The sequence below is a fragment of the Etheostoma cragini genome, chromosome 19 (assembly GCF_013103735.1).
Source record: "Etheostoma cragini isolate CJK2018 chromosome 19, CSU_Ecrag_1.0, whole genome shotgun sequence".
In the NCBI taxonomy this organism is placed as follows: Eukaryota; Metazoa; Chordata; class Actinopteri; order Perciformes; family Percidae; genus Etheostoma; species Etheostoma cragini.
Window position 1 is genome coordinate 5,687,581 of NC_048425.1, and position 17,424 is coordinate 5,705,004.

At 39.0% G+C, this 17,424-nt stretch overlaps 1 protein-coding gene across 1 annotated transcript in view; it reads right to left on the reverse strand.

Annotated features, from left to right (window-relative positions):
- Nucleotides 1-239: 239 nt before the first annotated feature.
- Nucleotides 240-17,424, reverse strand: part of vax2 (ventral anterior homeobox 2) — a 23,230-nt gene continuing 6,045 nt past the window's right edge. The window contains exon 3 of the mRNA XM_034856260.1: nucleotides 240-1,014. Coding sequence (XP_034712151.1) covers nucleotides 526-1,014 — 489 coding nt within the window. The 3' untranslated portion in view covers nucleotides 240-525. The remainder of the gene's footprint in view (nucleotides 1,015-17,424) is intronic.

The window sequence follows — 17,424 nt, forward strand, 5'->3', positions numbered from 1 at the left end:
CAGATGGTGATTCCGTCTAAACTATCCATGTCAAGTTTTTTTTCCTGAACAGTAAATGAAGGCCTGTATAGAGAGAACAACACACACACACACACACACACAGACACACACACACACACACACAAACTAACAGGACAAAAAGTGAAGAGCCACTTGAAACCACTGCAAAGAGAGCGATGATAACAACATCTGTCTGTCAGGGTTCACGCAACACACACACACACACACACACACACACACACACACACACACACACACACAGTATTTTTGTAAAAATTCACAAGTTTTTTTTTTATGTGGGAGAGCCTCCATCACATCACGTCCTTTTCTGTGTCAGTGTGTCCCACAGTGCTGTGGCTCAAAATGGCGCTCTGCTCAACTTGGTCTCTTCCTGTTTCTCATGATCCAGGTTGCTTTCGTTCCCATCTGCTGAAGCTCAAGTGTCAAACAGGCTGCAGACTGAGCGGAATCGCTTTTACAAAGACAAGTTCTTGTACCCTGGTGTCCTAACTTAAGACAGATAACTTAAGAAACTGTCTTCTTCCCTCCCAGATCTGCCTCCTTCCTGTCCAGCCGCATGTACGGCTCAAAAGCTGATGAACCGCAGCCGTAGGCGGATGTCAGTTCATGATGAGCGCCCCCCAGCAGCGGCATGGAGAAGCAGAGGGAGTGCGGCGGTGGGACGCCCAACCGCGGTGAGGTGCCACCCAGAGAGGGCAGTGAGATCCCAAATGTCCCCCCTGGTAGGGAATTGGGAGGAGTGCTGCTGCTGATCCCCGGAGAGGTGGAAGAGCCTCCGCCTGGGCTGCCCAACAGGGAGCCGTTTGATGGATGTCGGGGTCCCAGGAGGGCGTTAGGTGGCGGGACGGGGCCCGATAGGAGGCGGCCCTGCTCCAGGAGGCGCAAGATGTTGCAGGTAGCCAACGACTCGTTTGAGGAGGAGGAGCGTTTGTCTGAATCCTTGGTGGTGTCCTTCTTCTGTTTGGTCCGTCGATTTTGGAACCAGACCTTGACCTGCAACAACCAGGAGGAAAGATCATCATTGTTGTACTAAACTATTTGTCACCACTAGAATCAGTCAAATCAGAAATGAAAGAGCCATTAAACTTTACAAAGGTTTGTCATCACGGAACAACGAATACATTTTTAAGCGCTATTTATATTAAAATAATGACTGAACAAAGCTTCTACAGCTAAATGTGATTATAACTCATGAACCATTCACACTGTTTTCTTCTTTGTAACATTATAACATGCGCAGATCACTAATGTGTCACTAACTCATCGTGAAGTTATCCTCTTTACATGCCCAATAGTTTGTACATTCTGAACACATATGTACAGTAACTGACTTATTTGAGACATTGCTGCTTGATGCATATCTATGCAGTAGCATGCTCTGTGAGCTCACGGCTGTAAGCAGTGAGAGCATGCAACACCTTAGCAGCAAACCAGTCATAAACGCATAAATGCGTGCAGAACAAGCAAAGATGCTGTTATCTCCTGGTAACAGCCATTGGATCAACTCTGTTGTTTTTCTTAGATCCTGATGGGTCCCATGCACTTTAACTTCTCCCACACTTCAAGGCTCTAATAGGCCAGAAATGTAGCCTACATATGGGGACGGGCAGTGATAGTAAAGCTATACAGCAGAGTCGTAACTTTAGGTCCCGATAGAGAAAATAGAAAGATGTTTAAGTATTCTTTGTGTGCAAAAATCTGAAAACGGAGAACAGAAGCAAGCAAATGGCCCAAAAATCAAAGATGTGAAAATGTAAAATAAAAATAAAAACTAAGAAAAAAACATCTGCACCCATCGCGCCACCAGATTGAGGACTGCTCGGTGAACTCTGCCCGGCCTTGTTCGCCGTGTTTAGTTGATGGATTGCAGCCGCAGCTTTAATGTATAGCGTGAGGAAAAGTCAAGGCTATGCGGGATGTTGATTGGAGGGCCCACTGGGGTCACAGAAGGTCGCTGCACGGAGAGCCACCTCTGAGAGGAGTCACACACGTGAAAAATGTATATGATGTATTTCACTACAGACCCACTACAGTATCATCCTCACCTCACAAGATTAGAAACAAGTAAACTGGGGGGGAAATTTAAGACTTAATTACTTTTTTGTCCTTGATGTAGTGATGTGGTGATTTTTTGGGATGTGTGACAAGAGTATAAATCATCACTGTCCAAGATTAACCTTAGAAATTCAGTACAGATACTGAAGCTATTTTGTGAAACCCTGTTTGTGACAGAGCAAACTCACCAGTTATGCAGACAATCTTTCATTTTTTTCTACATACTATTGGTAATCTGCAGATGATTTTCTCAAATTTAAAGTCCCTTCAAGAATTAGAAAATAGTAAAACAACCAACGTCACAAATTCCTAAAGCTCCACGTAATGCCTCTTGATTTGTTCCACCAACTGTCCCAGCTTGAACATGCTCAACCTGCAGTTTTAAAACCGAGAAAAGCAGCAAATTGTCACAATGAGTAGCGGGAATCAATGATCTTAGTTTGGCATCATTTTTCTTTTCATTTTTAATAAATCCAAAATGATATTATTTATCTTTTGAGCTTCTGATTGGTTAGTTCAATTACACCTGAAAACTAGAAAATTCTATTGTTGTGCTGTTGATTTGAATTGTTAAATATGTCAATGAAGATAATAAACAAGCAAAAGAAATGCTTAAAAGGATTAATGTCCTGAAGCACAATGTACATGTTTGTTTACAGGTACACCACCTTATAAACATGTTTATCTCTCCATTCATTTCCACTCTTCCACACCTGCATGTGTACTGCGTAAGTTTCCTACAACAGACTTTCCATCAGCCTCTACGCAATTTTTCGTAGAAATCCATTAATGTAATCCCTTATAAGTGGGGATTGACAGCAGACAACTTAAAGGGAAACTCCTGTGACAGCAGAAATGTGTAAGCCTGTGAAAGTTTCATAATCTTTTGTTGATTGCACAACAGCCAGACTACACATGAAAACACACACAAACAATGTATAAAGCCTGTATGAATGTACAATGCAAACACAGTCGGACGGTGTGAGCGCGCACGCACACGCACGCACTCACACAAACGCACACAGACTGACTTACAGAGGTCACGTGTGTCTCAAACACACAACAGTCACACACTTCAAAGAATCTTCAAACACACTGTGAGTTAGTTCTTTTAGTCTGATCTGTGGCTGCTTTTTAATTAGTATTAGGGTTAGACCGGTACAACTAAACATTGACTTCACTCTATAACCCTTTCCAACTACCTTTCTTGTCTCTTTCACATGTTTTTGGCAAACATTAATTGTGCTACAAAAACTGTGAGGAGAAACCTTTTAGAAATTCTGCCTGTGTGCACGTTTGTGGCTGAAAGCCTCTCAAATGTAATCCTAATTGCAAAAAACTAAATGTTAAGGTGTTTTGTGACCTTAGGGACACCATTCAAATGTCTGCCTCTAAAGCTTTCTTTGGAGCTATGAAATATTGCTCAAAGTAACCTGGGTGAAGGCTGAAGGCTTGCCACTTTCAACAGGATTGTCAATTTGGAAATTCCCTAATTTTATTGAGCCTCAACAACACAAGCCAACAAACAAGCCAGTCACATTTAAAACTTTGGCAAAACAACAAGTTAAAAAAAAATTATTTAACTCAGCTAAAGCAACTAAAAACCTTTGTACAGGTAGGAAAACGTGGCTACACATAAAGAAGACAAACACTGATTACAGGTCTGAAGCCCCTTCGTGCGGAATGACCCCAGTTTATCTTGTACAACACCGGAGTGACAAGGAGCTCAGCTAACTGGATGGCATAACTTTTAAGCCGACGTTTGCTGTTGATTGTGTGGAGATAATTGGGCTGACTAGTAATAACTATAGTATCACTGCACTCTAAAAAAGCTAGACAGGCAGCTGGAGTGAGGGAGATCATCGTTTCAGCTCACGACAGAAATAATAGGATCGGAGAGAATCCACCAGCTCGGAATACTGATGCCATACTGACGCCAGCAAGTCTTACTGTCAAGTCCATTTTATTTACATATAGCCCAATATCACAACATACTGTATCATACCTAACCAAGCACAGAAGGAGGCATAGTAGAGATTGAGGTGGGGCGATGGAGGGATATGCAGCAGAAACAATCTCTGTGTAGCTGCTTTATATTTCTTATGCGTTAGCTCACTCTGTCTCATCTCTGTTTCTGCATTTTACTCATGTGCCACCGCCTGCCAAACACCCACATCCCTTCAAAAGCTTTTACTACAGATGAAACTCCCAACCAATCCCTCCCTCTACCTGCAGTGGGCGTGGCTCGGTCTTAAAAAAAAAAAAACGCTTGCTGGTGTTTTACAGGGATTTTAGTAGTGGGGGAAAATGATGAGAAGAGCAGAAAGCAAAGCTGCCTTTAGTACATCTACACTATTGGATGTAAATCCTTTTTTAATGGGATCCAGGGTTCAAAGCCAGGCGAGAGATTACAAAAGGGAGATCTGGATCTGGTGTGACCTGCATTTGCCCGGGCTTTGCCCTCTGCACCCCGCCCTGCGGCGCTTGGGCCTACCAGGGCACGGCCAGGGCATGGGGGGGGGAGCTGGGTGAGGAGGTTAGGACTGAGCTGAGTGTAGCAAATATCCATGTCATTTTGCATTTAGATCAATGTTGAGTAATGATTGTCCTCTTTTCACAGTCTTTTTGTCAAATGTTGATTGATTTGATTTTGATTTAAGGGCAGACACCCCAGGTAAATAGGAATTTAAAAACAATAACTAATAGATATCACCATGAAACTTCCCCAGTTGATTACTTACATTAAGACAAATATCTTCTGTATTACAAGTTTTCTGTAAGTTTATGTTTAATTATGGATATTAAGCAGTATCTTGTTAAATATGCGCTACTTTGCATGCATTTCCAGAAGAGAGAAAACTGAACATTGTAAAAAGCCTCATTTTGTTGACACATTAGAGTCAAAAGTTCTTTCAGAGGGGATTTTGGGTATCTCCTTTTATCAGTGCAGGAATCAGAATATGGTGTTAACCGCCATAGTGGAGATTTCTGGCTCAGAGTATGAGAAAACCCCATTTCGAGAAAACAACCTTTAAAAGATATGGATAATAAAGTTCCGGACTTTTTGCAAGACATTACAGGTGAACAAGGTAAAATTAACTAACCGATATCAACATGAAACTTCCCCAGTTAAAAAACAGTTTTCTGAAATGGTATGTTTAAATATGCAAATTAGGCATTATCTAATGTTAGGAGAAATGTGCAGGTGCAAACACAAAAAGTGTACTAATATAAACATCTAAATGTTTATTTTGGATTTTTTCCCCCAATAGTGTGAAAGAAGAAATGCTTTGGAAGTAAAAAAACACAAAATTGAAAACTGATTGTTTTGCCTGCGGTGTCTCCCCAACACAACGAGGGAACAGCTGCCATTATATCTGGTGTTTTTCTGTCTCCCACCCTGCCCTGTCTGTGGTCCTCAGCACGGAGTTCATTGATTCCTACTGAAGGTGTAAATGTTTAAAAATATATTATGTCGTTTTAATTTTAGGGCTCAGTTATTTCCTGGTCAGCTTGGCACTGTAATCCTTTAGGAAACATCACTCGCAGGTGTAAATAGTGCATTTGTTGAAGACTATTTTACCTTGTGCATGAATACACATTCAGTGCTCAAGTGAGTATTTGTACCAGCAGAACAATGTATGTAAGAGTGACTCAAATAAATTACAGTGCTCGAGTTCATTGTAATAAAGGAACATGCCACCAAGTGCAATGGTGTGACACATTGATGTCTTTTTAATAGTTTTTGAACCATTGAGCTCTGTGGCATAAAGGACTAGGAGACATCAGGCTTTGGCTTAGTCGTTGTTAGTTTTAGTCCTTTTATGGGAGTTTTTGACAATTTGAAGAATATATATTATCACCAGACTTGTCATTTAAGACAGCTTTAGAACGAGTTCATTTCTAGATGTAAATTGCATCGTAAAGAGAAGGCTGTGTACTGATAGTGATATGAATTGCAAAGCAGCAGGAGAGGTGAACAAAGATTTTTTTCTTTCCTTCTTTCCTCTCACTTTGCATCTTTATGACAGTATAGTTGTTTAAACATGTCTGTGCCGCTCTGCGTGAATTGTGTGAAATCCTAATGAACAGTTGATCACAATAAAAGGAATATTATTTTAAATCAGTTCAAGACCGAGAAATTGTGTCAGCATACCATTAAGAACATATGTGTAAAGAGTGGTTTAAATATGTATACAGTATATTCATAAGAGAAGAGCAGGGAGATAATTTTAATTGTTAATAATGTGGGGTTTTAAGAATTTTTAAGAATATGGGTTTTTAGCAATCAATTTGATGTGCCACAATGTTAGAATTAAAATGAAGACTTATTAATTACTTTTAAAGCCTTCCATGGTTTGGCTTCTTGTCCTGCACCAAGACAAATCATGTGTCAGCTGGTACAGAGGGACAAGTTCCCCTTTTTGTTTTGATTCTCCATGTATAACCATTGTTTTATTGTGTCATAAGGTATTGATGTTTGTGCATGATAAGCACTTTGTTACTGTGCTGACTATGAAAACAAAGTTTACTTCCCAAATAACACTTAATTGTATGCTGATAAATCCAGGGAAAGGTATAAGTTATGCTTGTGAGCATATGCCAATTAGTGCTAGTGTTAAGAAATGACAAAATCATTTAAAACGTTCAAAATGTAAAAACAAATGTTTCAAATTATTAAAAATCAATTAGGCTACCTCACTGTGTAAGTGGAGGCATTCATCTAAAACCTCACACTTCTTCACTTACTCTCATGTGAAACTGCCTCTCTTATCTGATTGAAATATTAAAATTTGTCAAATAAAGAAAGCAAGAAGTAGCAGCAGCAGTAAAGCAAGAATACAAAATCAGAGGGAGAAGGGACGTCACCAGACTAGATGAAGGATGAGGACAACGAGACACAAGGTAGGGGATCAAAATAAGAGCATGGGGGTAAAAGTATGCAGGGCAATGTATATTCAAGGTCAGGGAGAGATGACCAGGCTGGCATGCATGAAAACACAGGCCAGTCGTGCATAGGTCAGCCAATCAGAGGCCTGCACTGTGAATCCAGACAGCTGCAACAGGAGCGCCACAAACTGGGCTAGAGGTAGAAAGGTTAAGCTAGATCAAGACCTAGTGTACTGATCAACTGGCTATCTATATGTGTCCATACAATAAATTAGCTAAGCACTGCCCCAACACAAGCCAAGTTGGAATAAAGACAACATTCGTGTGTTTAGATGTTTTTATAATTCTGTAACTTGTTTACTTATATCTATTTTTAATCACTTTACTCCGATGCAGTAAAGCTGAACTGATCTAAACTACGACGATGGGGAGCATTAACTAAACATCTAATGTGATATAACGCTCTGGTGCCCGGTTGCATAATGCCGATAATGCTACAGAGCGATTGTGACGGTAAAGTCTTTAAGAAGGACACTTGGAGAGTCTTTCACACTTTCTGTGACCCCTCCAGCAGCTTGCTTTCCCTTATGTGACCCTGCTCAGACCCCCTGATCTCAGGCATGTGATGAGCCGCAGCACAATGAAAACTCTTTTCCACGGAGAATTTACCAGGCAGACCAGCGTCCATTCAGCTGCCTGTACCAGACCGGTGGATACTAACTATACACAATGTAATGCACCAATGGCAATGTACGTGACAGACCAGTGGTCGCCATTATTGAAGAAACCAAAAAGTAATAGGCTGAACCAATGACTTACTCAATTGTGTGTGATGGATCGACATGTAAGCCTTTTTTCAAAACTCTTAGAGATTATTTTAACGGGGCCAGTACAAATAATTTACAATTTAAATGATTGCCTTTTTTTAATGAAGACTGGGGACTGTTGGTGAATTTAACTTTAACTTCCATTTGACGGACCAGTGATTCAAGAAAAAAAAGGCATGTTGACCTCACAGAAAATGTGTTTTATTGTTCTTTTTCATTTGTGAGAGACCAAGTACAACATTAAACACATCTGTTGTCACTTAGGACAACATGACAAAACTACAGTAGTCGTCTAACATTTGTCTAACTTTGTTGAAAGCATACATTAAAAATATCTTTTTCAACTTGTTAAAAAACAAATATTTAGGAATTTAAGAGACTATTCAAAGAATTATTTAGGTAAACGTACACATCAAGATGCAGACTTCAAGCTAAATTTGGTTCAAAGTCATAACATTTCCTGGGTTTTTTAACTATTTGATGGCTTAAAGTCACTCAAGTCGGTTAATCCGTGTTTTAATATGAAGTAAGACAATTTCTGTCCGTCCCACTAAACCATTTTATTTGCTGATGACACTAATTTAATCTGTTCTGGGGAAAATCTGGAACAACTCTTGGATACAGTGAAAAATGAATAGAAAAAGATAAAGAGCTGGTTTGATGCAAATAAACTAGCAAAACAACATTTATATTTTTTGTCAATATCACAATAAATGTCCACAAAAGAATTATGATAAATAACAATGAAATGGAAAATGTAAAAACTTAAATTCCTGGGAGTAATAATCAATGAAAAATGATGTTAGAAAGCCACATATATATCATGTAATGGCCAAAATATCCAAATCCATTACAATACTGTATGAAACCAAAGACCTATTAAAAAGTTCATTGTACACATTGTAATGTTCCTTCATACTGGCATACAAACACTTAACCTATATTCATCCTTCAAATAAACCACTTTTAATCCAACTAAAAGAAATAACAATGCCCTACTACGCCCCACTGCTATGCCCTGTAACACCCTGCTATGCCATAAATTACTACAACTACTATTTCTAGTCATATTATCTTTATTGTGACTGGAATTGCCAGTGTTCATCACGCCCCTGACCGGCACCCTCAGACACAGTATACCAACACCTGGGTCTGTCCGAGGTTTCTCCCTGAAAGGAGGTTTTTCCTCACCACTGTTGCACTAAATTCTTTCTCTTGGGGGAATTGAACATGGAACAAAAAAATGTACAACAATGACCAATTTTAAGAGACAATTTAAAATAAATATATTTAATGTATACAAAAAGGACTGGAGGTAGTAGTGTTGTATACTGAATGCATAGTTCCAGGTCTAATATACTATGTGTAGTTTGACGGTTTAATGTAAATAGAAGGAAACGAAGCAGATAGATAGAAAGTTTTAAAAAAAATGTAAATATGTGTATGCATGTCAAACAACAAAACACTTAGTATGGTTTTTAAAAAAATCACTTAGGACATATTACCTTCAAAGAAATTGTAATACCTACCAAGAGAGAGTCTGTTACAGGGCTTTCTGTTATATTTTATCACTTAAAATAGATCTATTTAGAGTAGCACAATGTCTTTTCTTTTTCATTAATTGCCTGAACTGTGAAATTTAAATAAGATTTGTATTTTAAAATGTTGTATAATATATGTGTGTATGGTGTGTAATGCGATGTCATGAAGTGTATTGTCACACGACAGATTGTAGGAAGAATAGCTTTTAGCCAATGCTGAAGAAGCTAATGGATCCAAATAAGATTGTGGAAGATTGTGCTGAAATGTACATCTCCAGTGGGATTTTGAAGGAATAAAGTGGTATTTAGTATTCTATCTCTGGCATTGTAGAGATGGTTTGAAAGCAGCATTTAGACAATGTACGTGCTGAAACTGTGCACTTTTGTTTTTAATCTATCAGCATTAGGATTACGAACCAAAGATCGCAAATGGTCACTTCATGAGCTATAACCTGGTTCTGCTCTTCCAGTCATTTTTTAACAAACATGTCAAGCATCCACACGCTGAAAACAGTCTAAAGATCAAGTTTCTTTTATTACCACACAGTCAGGATGTTTGAATCAATTTCAGTACAGGTGGAATGGCTGTGAAAGCACAGCACATACAACAGCAGTCACCTAAAGGACATAAGTGCAAAAACAAAAAACCTTTAGTACACATCCACACTCCAATATACGATAACAATTAGTCCGATTTTTGTCCAATTCTCACCTCCATGCTTTTCTTTCATCAACGCATCCGATTATACTTCCAACCTGCCTCAAATAGCGCAATATCACCTGCACCATCACATTTTACCTGAATCCTAGACCTCGAAGCCCCCCCCATCACCTTATAACCCCGATCTGGTCCTCCATCACTGCAGCACATGTCCAGCCAGGTTCAGCCAGGGGTTAACCCCGTCTTATAGAATCGCTAGTAGATATGGCTGCCTAATCCTCCTTAGCACAAAAGCACTTGGGACTGTTATAAGGCCCACCTCTTTTTCTCTCGCCATCCACCCCTCCCCTCCTGTCCTATGCCCATTCCCCCCTCTCCCCCCCCCATATACAACACGCCTGAGTGAACCCCACCAGGTTTAGAGAACAGCCTTTACCTCCTCATTTCTCATACTGTAATGTCAGAGATGTACTACACTCATTCAGCGAAGAAATCAGCAGGGGTCTGAATGTGGTCCATGACTTTCCTTGCATGTCACCCCGCAGTCACTCAAATCACCTTCGTCACAATGGCTTTTTTCTTTTGTTCTTTTTGGAAATATATTTGATTTTTTTGTCACAGCTGGCAAAATACAGACACTGAGATTTTAAAATTTTCACAATTCAACTGCCTCATTTTGAGGACTCCTGTCCCTATATTTAATGTCTGTACATACAATATCTATTGCATACCCGTCTGTTATGGAAGATCAATCCATCCTGTATTGCTCTTTCTGACTTTTTTTCCCTGTTACCTGAACCAAAAAGTATAAGGGTTTTTAATTTATGATTTAGGCAGTGGTCAAAAGTAACCAAATACATTTACTCAAGTTAAATATTTCTGTTTCTTTATAGTAATTTATACTCAGCTGCATTTCAATGGAAATTACCGCATGCTTTACTTATCTAACAATTGTATTTGTAAAACAAAATGCTACTTAAATAACAATTAACAATATCTAGAATAAATCAAACAGTCAGAACCAAAAGCCCCTTCAGTACCCAATAGTAATTACTATAAAGTACCTATCGTCCAGACTCACATGTATACATCTGTGAATCCACTGAACGTGTTTTATTTACAGTATTATAACTTTATATAGATCATAGAGAGAAAAGCTGAGAAAACGGTTTCTTTCTTATATTTGTCTGCTGTATTTGTGTGTATGAATAATAAGACCAAGGTTTTTACACCTACAATTGCTCTAAAATAATATTTATCTGACTAAAGTATGCTAGTACGCTTTGCCAAAAATACTTTCATCATTCATTTTTCAGGATGAATAACTGCTTTTAGGTCAGTGTTGATGTGCATTTGCTGCTTTGTTAAACACATGGAAAGGATTGTACGTCCCTCTTCACCGGACGGTGTGTGAAAAAGTAAAAACCTCTTTTATCCAATTTTGCTGTTTAAAGATTAGATGGTCTTCCATTAGTTTGTGTGTGTGTGGCCAAGGATGATGTAATTGTTTCTCACTCTCTCCCTCTCTCTCATTTACGCACACACACACAGACAGACAGACAGACAGACAGACAGACAGACAGACAGACAGACAGACACAGATTTAACAAGTAAATTTAATCTGAGAGAGAGTGATTAAGGACAGAGGCAAATACAGACGTAATTGCTATTATTTCCTTCTGATTATCTAATCAACTGATTAGATTAGCGGGTTTCTTTCTGACCATCAGCGAGTAGACAAAAGTTCCCATTCTGAGGACTATGCTCTCGCTTCAGGTTACCACAGAGTAAAGAGGAAAGAGTTTGTTGCTTCAAACACTAAACATTTTAACTGAAAGTACAAAGCAACAAGTGTTTCTCTGTCTGCGTCACTTCCGATCTCTTTCTCTATTCTGAGTGTTTGGACAATCCCCGTTCTGTGCCATCTCCTCTCTGCTACATCTGCACAGCTATACGTACTGGCCGGGTCCTCTACGCTCCAGACAAGTGGCCGGACACCGTCTGTCTGGGCCATCATGGAGAACAATACACACAACGAAGACATTCACTGTACGTAGACACATAAACACACGTGTCATCTTGTCTCCTCTCGCGTCAGTCTGCGGAGGAAAACACAGATTTCCTACACTACGTGGTACCAAACTGAGTCTTTATTGTCTTTTGAGAGGGAAGAAAGATCTTTTAGTTTCCAAACCTACTCCTTTGTCAATATACCACTAAAACAATAAATAAACGTGTATACATTGCTTGATTAATAGATTTAAACCAGTTGCACAATCAGGTGGAACTTCTTAACATGGAATTTAGATTAACCAGGTTTCAGGTCACCTAGTTTTCATAGAGCCTGACTCTCTTCTTCACCCTGCCCAAGTGCTCATAGTACTACTACTAATACATTGTATTTATAGATTACCTTTCAAGATACTCAAAAATTATATACAGGTTAAAAAAAACTACATTCAAGCAAGACAATACCAGCTCCAGGGTTCCTGATCTGTGGCCAGCACTGACCTCTAACTTCCCTCTGTGGTTTAAGGATAAACAATAGAAGACAGCAACATCATTTATAAGTTTTCACACCCACCACTAAACTCTGCAGGCTGTTTGGTATCAAAGAGTGGAGAGAAGAGACAGCAGGCAGAACAGAAGTGTGACACTGATCTCAAATGACTTTGCACACCTGTCGGAGGTCAGTTACTGGTCATCAAATCAAATGTGTTTTTTTCGGTGGGTAAATCCGAAAAGGTTAGCTTTTGAAGTATGCTTCAGTATGCTTTCTGATGACAACATTCATATGATTCATATGGTTTCTCGTCTTTGGTTTTCTTGCCAGAATGTGTGAGCCAATGGCCCAATCCAGAGACCAGAGACCTATGAAATGTACATATCTCTATTTCAACAGCAGGTAGGCTACGTCGTTTCAGTTTACTCGTTCTCAAATCATAAAGTTGAAGTTTCAGACACTGAAATTAACCAGAGTGTATGTCAAGTGTGTGGACACTAGAAAATCGGTTGCTGTTTGATAACAGCAACAGCTTCTCAATACAATTGTGGATTGCAGCTCAAGTTGTTAAGCTTTTCCTCATTCCATAAATAGATCTACAATGACTTGAGTGAGGCTGCGATAAAAACAAGAAGAGTTTAAGAGCCTGCTGTGTTTTAAAGCCCTACACAGGAGCTCAACTCTGTGTGAACTGCTGAGAGTGTTAACAGGAAAGTGAGGTCACACACACACACACACACACACACACACACACACACACACACACACACACACACACACACACACACACACACACACACACACACACACACACACACACACACAGTTGTGAATGTGTTTGTTTACAGTATATTACATTGCACATTGCATTATATTTCAATCATTCTTATTAGTTACGCACATTAAAGTCACTAATACTTTTTTAAAAGGGGAATTCAACCAATTCAACCTGGTTAGGTTATTTTAAATAAGAAATGTTCTGTGAGCTTAGAAATCACACCGATTTGATAATGTTGAATAAATCTCTCCAGAAATTACAAAGTATTCATGCACTTACATTTTAACATCCTGAACTCGTAACTTTCTGCAAAGTAGCGTACATTTCATAATTAGTCCACTGTTTAGCAGCAGGTAGCTGTATCATAGAAAATAATAAAAATCTGCCAGTACCCATTGCTATAGCATCATTTCTTTTATTACAAAATGATAAGAATTGTGGTGTTTTTTGGGGGATTTTCAAATTAGTGTCCTTCTCTAAAAAGACGAAACCTGTCCTGGTTAAAACTAATTATATTTTACAACTTTATATTTGTTACAGATAAATATTAAGTGCAAGGCATTTGTAACATTTTAAAACACATTTTTAACAGTTCCTTCCTATGTTTCATCCCGACCATTCATCCGCTTTAAAGCAGAAATACATCAAATCAAAATCCATTTTAATTGTGTGCTCGGGCATAAACAAAAATAAAAAAAAAATGCAAATACCTGCTCAAATTTGTGCATTGTTCACCCAGCATTAAATTAAAGATTAAACATGAGTCCATCTCTGCGCTCACTCCTATTTCCTGCAGGATTAAAAATCAGTTTAACACAGCCCAAAGACCATTAAACTAATACACTTCCCATGGAAGGGCTGCAAACAACAATGCACTGATACTCTGGCAGCGTGTATACCGTACATCAGCTGTACTCAACTCAGGAGGACTGTGGAAGAGCTGAAAGTGACAACACAGCATGTGTCCCAAAATCTCCAGCCTGGACATGTCCACGACTGTGTGTCTTTTTCGTGCAAAAATAGGAGAGGTTTGACACATAAGTAGTCAGTGGTTGTCATGTAAATGTAAAAGAAACAGGAGTAATATCCTCCAAATTACTGATCTAATCGATCTAAACAACTAAAAATAAGTTTGAGATGAAAAGGTGCATTAGATTTTGTTGTTTTAAGGTGCAATTTACATAGAACTAAACAGGGAAAACAGCAGTTAAAGGATTCTCTGTGGTCATTTACAGTAGATTCAGCCAGTTTTCTAAGTCCTAGAAATAATATTTGAATGATCCTCTTCCATGTACAGAAAACATACGTTGAAAATACCAGCGGAAGCATCCACCTGTATAATCTGTGACCATCCATGAGGAAACTGATCATAAAGGGTAATGAAGCAGGGGCTTTCGTGTGTGTGTGTGTGTGTGTGTGTGTGTGTGTGTGTGTGTGTGTGTGTGTGTGTGTGTGTGTGTGTGTGCGCTCTTGTTAGCCTACCCTGTATCGGGGAGCCACCTGCCGGGATGAAGGGAGAGCTCCGAGGTGGTAACGGATTACTCAGTAACGCGTGGCGCATTGTGATAACTGATCGCACAAGTGTTGTCAGTTTCCTCTCACAACGAAGCAGCTCAAAAATAAGTTCCACGGGTTTCGACGTATTTAAATCTCAAATGTGGACCTAGGCCGACTTGGAATTATTTGCGTGTGATCGACGACATGAATGTTGGATATATGAACTCTGCGCGGTTCAAACGATGGTCATGCATCAGTGTTGGGGGATGGTACTGAAACTGTAGGCTAGAGTAATAGAAATAATTACTGACAAATATATTAGTGTCATTAATGTTTTTGTTAGTTCTGAAGAAGGTCGCGAAAGATAAGCAGTAGATCAGTTTATTTCCAGACCAATATCAGTGTCTCTGCAGTTGTATCCGCTTTGTACAGGCTAAGCTTTTAATAACCTGTTTTCTAAAATGTATTCTCATTTGTCCGGTTTATTGAACGCTGAGGTCTTTGTTGACTGAGCTTTTATCAAGAGAATATGTGTTCAGTGTTCCTGTGCTTCCATGAAAAAGTCACTGTTTTTGTCCTTTCTAAGACGAAAATACCACAAAAGCTGCGTCAAACTCGCCAGAAATAAATTTGGAAATTAGTAGTAGTAATAGTAGTAGTAGTAGTAGTAGTAGTAGGCAAGTCCTGTCATTTAGGTTACATGTTTAGCCTAATTCTGTGCGTCTTGGCCGGACACATTCATTATTTATATATTCTCACATTTGTGTGTGTGTGTGTGTGTGTGTGTGTGTGTGTGTGTGTGTGTGTGTGTGTGTGTGTGTGTGTGTGTGTTTCCAATGTCTGATGCCTCATTGCGTGATCCGTTTGAATACCTGACCACAGTAACGGGAGTTACATTATGGGTCAAAGACCAAATCCACAAACACTGTTAAAAAACACTTTATGATACAAGCTCCCATATTATTGTAATTTGTATGTGTGGTTCAGTCACTGATAAAGAGGCCAGTCACATTTATCTATCTATCTATCTATCTATCTATCTATCTATATATATATATATATATATATTCTCTTTTGATTTGATAGCAAGTGATAATATTTATTTTTTGTCAGAATTTGGGTTCAAGTGTAAGGTTCCATGCTGTGGTGGGTATGAGAGTTCGTGGTTGGGATCAATGATAAACAACGAAATTTGAAAGGATGCCACAGGTTTATTAGTTGTCAAAGAAGGTATTTTAAAGTTTAACTGAAATCAAATTCTCATCATTTCTACAAGTTACAAATTAATATTTCGATTGCAATTCCAAAATCTAATTCAGAATTGTGGTGGAAAAAAGCCCCCCAGCTTGACCTTATATCTAAACCAGAAGCTTATTCAAAGGTATTCTAGGCTCCAGTGCCTTGCATGGCTTTGAAATGAAGCAGTCTATCTTGCTTTAAACCAAACGAACTACAGGAAGAAAAAAAAGTTTCTCATTTACCAGAGGAAACCATCTCTCTTTTAAAACCTGGAAAACAGTACAGTGAAATGCCTACAGACGCTATTTATAGAAATATTATAAAACAGAAAGCTTAGAAAACAGTAAATGTGCGTAAACAGATCAAAGCGTTTAATAGAGGCACAACAGAAATAGCCTAAAATAAGTAGAACAAAATTGACAGACAGACAGATATAGAAAGCAATAAAGAAAGAAAAAAGAAAGAAACAGAAGAAATGCTGCCAATAAACGCGCTTTGTCATTATGGAGCTGCTTTATTAGTCCATAATTTAAACATGAAAATCAAATTACTTGCAGGAAAACCTGGAAAAACCTTTAGTAGCAAACTAAAAAACTCAAACACAAACGGTCACCTAAAAACAAGAAAACTGTGCGAACGACTCGCTTAAAAAGAACCCAAAAACTTTGAGAGCTTCCATCTTTCCTTTTATGATTAGCTTTGAATGTTGCATTTTCTAAAAAAAATGATATACATATAGGCCTATTTTATATATATATAGGCTATATATATAAAACGACACAGATAAAAACACAATGACAAGAAATGTCCACTAATGCCAACAAAAAGCCTTTCAATCACGCTTAAAAACTGCTTCAATAACACATCATGACAATTCAGTGCGATGTTTCACGCCCCGACTGTGGACACTCTATTCAGCCAATCCGCTGCTGCCCAGCGTCTCAACAGCAGCAGCAGGAAGCTGAGGCCCTCCCATTAACACCCCTAGTGTCAGCACTAATGAGGGACACAGTGGCTGCTCAGTGTCCCCCCCAGCACACACACACACACACACACACACACACACACGCGGGCACGCACGCGCGCACACACACGCGCGCACACACACACACGTTTGAGTGTGTGTTTTTTGTGTGGTTAGAGTTAAAAGTTGGTGTACTCCACTGTGATGATGCGTAAAGTTCCCGCAACATGTGTTTTTCCACAATAGGTGATTGAAGTCTGAAATGCACAAAATTCCTCCAAACCAGCCTCCTGGGGTTTACATTTGGCTGAAATCATAATAAGTTGGCTCCGTTTTACCTGTAGTCTACTTCAATTTTATTTCGTGGATTTATTTTCTAGGTTTTCATTTTAAACTGGCACCATCTTATTGTAAACAGTAGCCCATAACGGCCCTGCTTCTGTGGTAA